At 40.3% G+C, this 10,275-nt stretch overlaps 1 protein-coding gene across 1 annotated transcript in view; it reads right to left on the reverse strand.

Annotated features, from left to right (window-relative positions):
- LOC124148945 overlaps positions 1 to 10,274 on the reverse strand; it is a 30,303-nt gene extending 20,029 nt beyond the window's left edge. The window contains exons 1-6 of the mRNA XM_046520238.2: positions 10,130 to 10,274; positions 8,459 to 8,522; positions 6,616 to 7,151; positions 6,244 to 6,427; positions 3,441 to 3,551; positions 988 to 1,054 (exon numbers count right to left, since the gene is read on the reverse strand). Coding sequence (XP_046376194.2) covers positions 988 to 1,054; positions 3,441 to 3,551; positions 6,244 to 6,427; positions 6,616 to 7,151; positions 8,459 to 8,522; positions 10,130 to 10,230 — 1,063 coding nt within the window. The 5' untranslated portion in view covers positions 10,231 to 10,274. The remainder of the gene's footprint in view (positions 1 to 987; positions 1,055 to 3,440; positions 3,552 to 6,243; positions 6,428 to 6,615; positions 7,152 to 8,458; positions 8,523 to 10,129) is intronic.
- Between the last annotated feature and the right edge of the window lies 1 nt (position 10,275).

Below are 10,275 nucleotides of genomic sequence, written 5' to 3' on the forward strand. Positions count from 1 at the left end.
CTGTAGCAAACTGCAAACAAGAGTCATAAGAAGATGACAAATCCCCATTATATGCCGGGGGGATAAAAATACTTACACATATATTGTTCACCCTCCAACTACATAGTAAACATTTCAGTCCTACAATGTAGATAATTCAATGCCATTCTGGACAATCTCATTAAAATCAGATCTTAGTTCTCACTACCGCTAAACAAAGATCTGAGGACATCCCATTAAATATATCTCTTCAGAACGACCTATCATCCGACCGTCAGAGCATCGCTAACCAGATGAGGACATCTTCATGAGGCAGGGTCCAGTCCCCACCCATGCTGAACTAAGCTGGGAATAAGGAGTTACATTTTGAAGTAACGAGTCAATGCATAGTCTAATCAAAATCGCGAAACGAAATCGCCATCCTGTTCGGAAACTGACATGCAGATTTCGATCAACTGCAGGATTTGTAAAGCATGGGTACCGCCAACTCAGCGTCAACGGATCCTTCCAAAACATTTCATCCTATTAATCAAGGTGCTCACCTCATCTGATGCACTTTGCAAAAGTAATACCCACTTTATCACAATACAGATTTTGATTATTGACCAGATCATCATGTCTGGGAGCCGCCATTTTGTTTGAAGCAAATGCAAGTGACATGAGAGGTGGAATCAGAGGCACATCAAAGGGACATAACTCATCATAGCCACGATCAAGCCCAGAAATTCCAGCCTAGTTCGGCAAGGGGGAAAACTCCCTTGCTTTGGAAAGATGGATCAGGAAAGTGACTGTCGGAATGTGTCCTCTTGTCGAGTTGTCATGCAACCCCATAAAGATTAAAACTGAAATATCATACCACTGTTTAACAAGGATACCCAACGCAGACACTGTATATATGGAACCACGATACATGTAATAGGTTTCTGGCTTGCCTAAGGGGACACAACTCTGCACAACAAATTGTGGCACCTAAGACAACATGGCCCCCATGTCCCCAGTGAGACTCACGTGTTTCGAGCTGTACAAACGGCCTCCAGTTAACACTGTCCCACTCTGTCTTCTCACCATCTCCACGCTGAAAGAGTAACAAGCAGGAAATACTCCATCAATGGTGTTATATTATTCTTAAAACATGACTCTAAAGGTGTTGGATGAAAATGTTAACTGTGAGCAAGGGAACAGAAGAAGGTTTTACATTTTCAAACAAAGCCAAGGACGAGTGATTAAGAAACTTATGAACCCCCCTAATACAAAACATGCCAGAGAGAACAAGTATTTGTCACAGAGTGACGAAATATCCCCCGCCTGTATATACACCATAGTACCAAATATGAAGACAATCCAGCGATTAGTTCTTGAGATATTGTGGCAACACCGTTTTCCAACTCCAAAAGCAGATTTGCCTGCTGTGACCTTGAAAATGGGGTCAAGGTCACCAAAACCGACTGGTGTCTGCGGTGTCTGTATATACACCATAGTTCCAAATATGAAGACAATCCAGTGTTTAGTTCTTGGGATATCGCGGCAACACCGTTTTCCAACTCTAAAAGCAGATTTGTCTGCTGTGACCTTGAAAATGGGATCAAGGTCACCACAACCGACTGGTGTCTGCGGAGTCTGTATATACACCATAGTTCCAAATATGAAGACAATCCAGTGTTTAGTTCTTGAGATATCGCGGCAACACCGTTTTCCAACTCTAAAAGCAGATTTGTCTGCTGTGACCTTGAAAATGGGATCAAGGTCACCAAAATCGACTGGTGTCTGCGGAGTCTGTATATACACCATAGTTCCAAATATGAAGACAATCCTGTGTTTAGTTCTTGAGCTATCGCGGCAACACCGTTTTCCAACTCCAAAAGCAGATATGCCTGCTGTGACCTTGAAAACGGGGTCAAGGTCACCAAAACCGACTGGTGTCTGCGGAGTCTGTATATACACCATAGTTCCAAATATGAAGACAATCCAGTGTTTAGTTCTTGAGATATCGCGGCAACAAACAGGTGGGACGTACGGACGGACGTACGGACGGACGGTCGTGAATACTATATCCCCCGCTTCGCGCTTTCGCGCGGCGGGGGATAATAAAAAATATTAGGCCACATTCTAGTGAAATTTTACAGTAGTTGTGGTATAAAACAAATTCGATGACAGTGGGTGAGCGAAAGACCATGTGCAACATGCAAAAAACCGAAGTCATGACATTAAGATTGAACACCCTTTCATCACCTGCCCCAGTGGGAAAACAGTGGGTTACAAAACTAAACATGACATGTGAGGTCGCAGGTTCAAATTATGTCATGTCATCGACTTTTCACGTAAAAACCGCAGTCAAAAATCAACATTAAATGCAAATACATAGGTAGCGTAGACATACACACAACATATATAATATGTATCATGGATGTATCTACACCTGTCCAGATGGTTAGTTGTTTTACGCTGCACTCAGCAATATTCCAGCTATATGTCGGCGGTCTGTAAATAATCAAGTCCTGACCAGATAATCCACTGATTGATATCATGAGCATCGATCCACGCAACTGGGATACTATGACATACATCAACCAGGTCAGCGAACCTGACCACCCGATCCTCTTACAACAAGTATCGTCACCTCTTGCGGCAAGCATGGGCTGCTGAAGATCAATTCTAAACCGGATCGTCTTTGTATTTAAGGATTAGGAATTTTTTTATTTAAATGGAATATAAAAACGAGACGTGCGACAGAATTTATGATGATGCATGCAGTGCCTGAGAACGAAGACTATTATTTTTTTTCAGGCTAACAGCTATTACGACAGATAACTGAAACAACACTCTAACAAGACAATCGACATCCAATTCAGCCAGCGGGGACCAATTATTTAACTTAGGCCTGCTGATGAACAGAATTGTGCTTTCTAAAATGAGGAAAACAGGAGTAGTCAACCCATATGGGAGATGTTGGTACCAAAATACATAGCTACCCAAAGGTACCGTTAACATTTACAAATGGATATGTACAATTAGTAAGGTGGCAAAAATGACCATACAGTACTATACAGTGCTATATCAACACAGTACTAGATAATCCTGCTACTGCAAGAAAATCAAACTTTAACATTCTCAATACAGGAATAAGCTGGTAAGATAACATCTATCAAATCAATACATCATAAAATGTGATTAAACTGCCAGATCAAACTGGGCAACGAATTCTCTAAGCATATGCTAATGAACATAAAGACCTAAGGCTGAGCCGGGCTGTGCCGATCGCCGGACAGCGATGAGTAGCAGGCGTGAAGCGCACTGGACCTTGATGATCTTGCTTTTACTACCCAGTAAATATCTCCCCATAAACAGTGTTCATGGTGATGGTTTCAGCAACAATGCAACATTCAGCCCACCATCCCTCCACTCTAGCAAGGACTGTACCATGTACACTAGTGCCTGCCGTAAGCACTGAGCATGTGACTTACCTGCAGCCTGATGAAAAGTCGTAGTAATAACCGCACACTGTCTGTTGGGAGTTTGGGTGCAACACGCTTCAGACATGGACACTCATCTTTGTGAAGTTGCCAATCTTTCTTCTGTGAAAAACAAAACTGTAAAGTTTGTTGGTACTATTACCATTGTAACACTAGTGCAACACGGGTACACTATATTAAATGGGCTGTTCAGTCTGTGCCAATTTTTTTAGAGTGACTTGTGATAGCTTAAATGAAAGATTAGACATTGTATTTTGTTGCAAATTTTTTAGCCACAATCTGTAAATTGGTAATGACTCCAGCTTCACATCATTTGACAAGTCTAACGCTGTTGTGCGCGTAGAAGGTGGATCCATATTTGCTGTTTCTCTACTATTTGTGACGAAACTGACTTGAAACATTGCATATTTATTGACAGTAAGGGTTGAAATCTGTGTGCATGTGTTTTCAGCTTGAAATATTTACATATTTTTAATGATATTTTTTATTTTTTGGAATGTCCGATTTTATGCAGGTTGTAGGAGTGAGTGCAAGCAGTATATTTAGTATGGAGTCCAATATGGTAGAATTGTGTAAACAGGTCCATGCAAAGACCATGCACCATCTCCAGGTTGCCTCTTGGCACTGAAGTTGTGAATGAAGGCAACAACAAGCAAAGTATGTGATTAAAATTTTATTCATTTGTGGATCTTCATCATTGACAGCTGATTGTAGCATTGCATATATTCAAAAGACATACATACATGTACCATATTCGACTTAATAAGCGCCCCGCTCTAATAAGCGCCCACAGCAATATTTGCTGATACAATCCCAATTAGCACCCCTTCCGAATGATCAATGTACACAAGACTTATTTATTCGCGTATAATACACACTTGTGTGCTATAAGCACCCTTAAATATGGACAATTAAATTCTTGGAAAAATATATCTGTTGTACATAAACTTTTCAGGCTGTCACCATAAACCACAAAATTTATCTTTCAACTGGTTTTTTTTCACCAAAATAATATTCTAATAGGAGCCCCTTATTTCTAATTTTGAGAGCGCCCTGGGTGCTTATTATGTTGAATATGGTAGTTTACAGCAATTTGGACCTATTTCAAGTCAAAGTTACACAATGTCAGTCATTATCAAGTCATTACCACATGTATTACTGCAGTTTTACATTCAAGTTTTTTAATCTGAATGTTGGGTTTGTTTACTAAAACATGGCATAGGGTCAAGTGGACCGACCCTTTTTGTAGTACCCCTCAGTTTGTCACTGAGTTTTGACTTTAAATGTTCACAGATTTTGCTCCCATGCTGCACAAGTTTTCTTTCCACAACACTGAAACTTTTCTGTTATTCCTTGTGATAGGCAGCCTCCTTGTCCATTTGTTCAAGTGACCGCACTGCACAACTTTATAGTTCAACACCAGAATTTTGGCACTTGTCGATTGCTGATGTCCCGGGGCCATTGTTGAGTCTATGAACAGTCAAAGAAGCCCTCCCAATCATGTTCCTTGAAAAGTTCACATACTTTGGCAGAGAAAAACTCAATGATGAGTTCATGGCTTTGCATTTCTGTGTGTCAGTGTATAGTTTCCTAGGTTTTCAGATGTTTTTATGTAGCCTGACTTGTTTATACACAACACATATCTAGGGGATGTATAGAAGAGTCAGATAGAACTTCTTATCAACTTTTTCTGATCCGAACTACCAATATACAGAACCTCTCTCTGATTAGCTGTGAGTCTCCGAATCCCCGCACCTCTCGGACAACTCACAAAATACTCTGTAATTTCAGCTCCTCCCACCAAAATAATGGTTAAAGTCATGAAAAATTATTCCTGACACATATCTCCATAACAACAATTTCCATTCCATTCAGTTCCTGCTATCAAACTGTTCTTGTCAGAAACAACTCGGTTAACTACCTAAGTTCGTTGGCCAATTGGACAGAGGATGAAAATGTATAGTATATCAGAAAGATGAATACTATATCGGATTAATAGGCATGATAGGCGTCAGAAGACCCTTATTCAGACGATTCCAATCTAGCAGTAATTCCTTAATCAATCATCCCTTAATCCTTACAATATTTGGTCACACCAAGACTGATCATTCATTCCATCTTTTCATTTGCTCTCCGGTACTAATATACCAGAAGACCAGGTCTTGGTAATCCCCTTCTACATATACATGTATATACATATTTCTATTCCCATGAGAAATGGAATCAATAATCCCTGACCTCTTTGGTCAACGCCTTATCCAGGATAGTCACCCTTCTTATTCCATTTCATATCTTAATCTAAAACTTTGAAGAATTTCGTAAACAACATATTAAAGCCTTTTCCAAAATGCCCTGGTTATACATGCCCTTCCTGTTGTAGGGCATGTCCCATGCCATTGACTTAACATTAAAATATACTTTTAAACATGTTAATCCTATGGCATATAAATATATATATATATATATATATATATATATATATATATATATATATATATATATATATATATACATACATATAAACATTAATAATACATTCCTAAAATTTCTGAGCACAAGCGATATCGCAAATAGCACTATACTATGGGGCCCCAGCTAGCCACACAAAACCTGCATGTGAACTGACCAGGCATATTAAAGTGCTGAGTCTGATTGTGGCCAAACAGCTCTATATACAGTTGCAATCAGACAAAAAGTGTACACCATCCCCGGAACCAAGGAGTTCTGGAATAAGTGTCCTAGGTAGAAGGGTATGGTACCCAACACCCATGATTACACTGCACCGTGCCCCTACATCCTGACTCAGCGCCTTCTTTGCCTCCAATTTATATGTACGAATTGTGCTGGGGAACATATCTGGGTTGAATTCAGCTCTGCAGCATTGCTGAAACTGTCCTTGAGCCAAGGTGGTGAGGTCAGGGAGCCACTGCACCTTCCACATAACTGCACCTACACCTTTAGAGCTTTGTCTATTCCATCTGCAGACCTAGAATCCCATCGGTAGCATACTTAATAAGCACACCCTGAAGCACATGCCAAGCACCAGTGCAGCTGAGCTTATTCTGGAAAGTTGCGCTGATGATGAACTTCTTATCAGATACTGTTTAGCCGGCAATGCCAATTGCTTGTGAAGCATTCGGCCCGTGTCTGCCATCAGTAACCTGACTGTCGTATTTCCAATAGGTGTTCTTGTAGACCCAAGACAAGTCCTATGTTAGGGGCTGCTGGGTTTGGTCCAGGTTTGCCTGTCTTGATTTCTTTGTACAACTTCATTTCAGGTGCTATGAAGTCACACATAACACATTTCTGTGTTAATTTCAAGCATGCTCCCCATTTTCTCTCCTTGGCTATCTGCAGCTGAGGGTCGTCGCAGTCAGTTGATGTCAAACAATGCAGTTGCAGGGCTATGTTCCATGCTACAGCCATGTTTACATTGTCAGCTAGTGGCATTCCCTCCAAATCATCTTTGCTTGACTCTTGTTTCAGGTCTTGCTTAGTGGCCGCAGTAGGACGCAACAGCTGCACAGATGTAGAGTTGACGTCACAGTCGGGCGTCGACAGCCCAGTGCCATCCAACCTTGACTTGGTAACCAGTGAGAAGTCTTCAGCACTCATCCTAGTGACAGTCCTGAGTATCTTGGGTGGAGATGCACTTTCTGACTCTTCAGATTCCAGGGTGAGACCTTTGTTCCAGGGAGTGTTCTAGATAGCAAAGAATGAAAATACCTGTCTGAGGCAGCCTTGATCATGTGACAGTTTCTAGAATGCTGGCTGTACCTGTATAGGAGTGACAGGAGCGACAATCAAGTAATTTTGACCCAACTTGTTTCTGTTCTACTTGCCATGCTCTGCTTGGATCAAGAACAGTGACATATCTTTCAGGACATTCAACTTAAACAGTGAAAATAGTCTGATGAAACTTTGTGTGTAACTTGACATGTTTAAGTGGATTTTTAGAGGTTAGTATGTGACAATTTTCATATCATACCCGAAATCAACCTTAGACCCCCATATCTGATAGCTGATACATCAAGGGTTCATATGGGGTATGATATGAAAACTGACATATCATAACCTTTTTATCTGTACTCCAATTTCTTACCACCCAAATGACATTGATCGCCCATTCAAAATGCATTGACAAGCCATATCAGCCTGGCAAGGGACATAATACAGGTCTGATTATTACACACCCCGGAGCTCCAGATAAGCTTTTGGTGTTGTGGGTATTTTACCCATGCATTTTAAAATCACTGCGTATCAGCTATTCTATCTGGGTATTCAAATTTCTGTTACCCACTAGTTTTACACATGTGGGTATTTAAGTTAAATATTTAAAAACACTATTCATCTAGTCCCTGCAAACTGGTGTTGTGTGGGTTCGAGAGCTTTATAGGACTCAAAAATACCACGATACTTCCACAAGAAAGTGTGATGGCAAATGATCATGATGTAACTGTCATCGTGGAGTTTGGCAAGGTTGACGGGATGCCCGTTTATAATTTCAAAATAAGTTGCTGATTTGCCAATCGAATACGCAGGGTTACTTCACAATATTTTGAATATACGCACAAGTTTTATTTTTGTAGCATATCTGTTATGTTCGTTGCGTATTTGATACGAATGGATATTATTTTACTGCGTATTTCTGCATTTCTGATGTGTATTTTACGCAGATACGCAGCTTATCTGGATCTCTGACACCCTGTGATATGACCGTTTCCATGTTGGCTCTATCACACATGCAAAACACCTAGTGCCTGGTATCATTAATAGAACTTCTGATAACTAAAATAACAGAAAATTATTTGAAAAACTTCAACTGTGCTTAAACTACTTTTAACCAATACCATAGTCACGTGGTACTTAAAATGCATTCTTTTCGAATTTCAAATAATCTCAAATAAGTTTGTGCTTATACATACAATCAAACAAGTATTTCTTTATATGTCTAAAATCATATACTCCAAATCATACATTATGTTATGTGTAATAAACAGACAACCAACCTGACAGGCTCGGGAACAGTAGTGCAGAAACACGCAAGCTGTACATTTCTTCAGATTCTCGGCACTGCAACAGAAAAGCAACCTTTTTTAGTCTCTGTAACACAACAAAATGACTATAAATTTTTATCTAGTTTCTCGCTGGACAGGCGTAACAAGATCATTTCCTCCTGCAGGTGCATGTGTTGTTATTAAGCCATGTTAATTGACAAATCTGTCAATCAATCTTATGGGTAAACAGAAGAATTGCCATACTTCAGGTGGCAAAAATAATTGTAAGTGCGAAATAGGTTGCCAATTGAAACAAGCCAACACACATGCAGCCAGAGTCTGTAGGTACATGCAGACATTAAAACCATAAAACATGCAGACATTAAAACCATAAAACAGACTTTCAAATCAATCATTTCTCCCCTGTGTAACCAGTAACCCATCCCATCAGTTGTGAATCAAACAACTAGCATGTAATTATCTCACCTCCTCTACAGCACATATACACAATAGTCAACCTCAATGTGCATCACAGTTGTATTATAAGGGCTTCACCTAACTGTCCACAGAAAAATGCTTACCCATGTTTGACCATTTGCCTTTCTATACACAGGTCTAGAGTCAAGGACGTCATCTCTTCTAAACTTATTCCACATCATCAAGATCATTTACTGATTTAGTGCCATCGTAAATGCCAATTCCATTTGAACTACAATAACTATATGGTAGCACCAGCATGGGGGTAGATTGCAAAAAGCTTTTCAAATGAGACATATAGCAATATCTTTGCTTTGTTTCGGTATATTGGGTAATAAATACAAAACACATTTCATTATTATTTGTATCGTTAACCACGGACCTACAAAACCAGTTATATGGGTCCATGGTTAAACCTAAAATTTACACAGAAATTTATCCTCTGACATTTCCCTCTGAAATTGATTGTTACAACAGTGGAACCACGGGAGTGATTTTTCTGTCACTGTGTGGCAACCGACCATGTCGACTCTTGACATTGTAATGTTTACTTCAGTAATAGGATCTTCATGTAGTTTTTTGTACAACCAGTGAGTAAGTGAGTGAGTTGGATTTAACGCCGCTTTAACATTAGTCCAGTTATATCATGGCGTGTCAGCTTAATGTGCTGACAAAACTAGAAACATAATCAGGGCGAACAGGGATTCGAACCCACAATCATAGGTTTCTGGCGTGCCCAAGAGACAACTGCACAGCGAATTGCATCGCCTTTGACGACTGGGCCACCCGTCTGAGTATTGGACAGTGTTCAAACTACGCGGGGTCCTGAGGTCCTTAACAAATGGGTAACTGCAAGGTGAATGAACACCAGGTAGTATAGGCAGGTTTTAGCGACATGCCAAAAAAAACAGGTGCTACAAAAAACGTTGAAACCTTCAGGGGCCTGTGGTTGAAACATATCAAAGCAGAATGAACAATAACGTGAAATGGACCTGGAATTTTGCAAACTTAAACTTACACTAACATTTAGAACTTTGTATACATAGACATTAGGCAGCCACAGTCGGCAGCAGGGAGCCAATTCGCGCTTGTAAGCTGCGCCCGGTAAACTGCATTGTTGCTAAATATTTATATAAATTTTGGTGTTTTCTTGTCTCTTGCAAATCAGCTGAATAATGAAAATCTGGCCGAAAATGTTATGCGCACCATGCAAAGCAAGCATCGCATCTTGTCCCTCGTTGTTTCTGTGAGAGGACGTGAGCGTATGGTTGTGACTCCACTATGACATCTCCCTTCTTCCAACCCATGCCTCACAAACGCACGTTCTATGTTCTCACTTCGACACCTACACC

The sequence above is a fragment of the Haliotis rufescens genome, unplaced genomic scaffold, assembly GCF_023055435.1.
Source record: "Haliotis rufescens isolate VD_foot unplaced genomic scaffold, xgHalRufe1.0.p SCAF_8, whole genome shotgun sequence".
In the NCBI taxonomy this organism is placed as follows: Eukaryota; Metazoa; Mollusca; class Gastropoda; order Lepetellida; family Haliotidae; genus Haliotis; species Haliotis rufescens.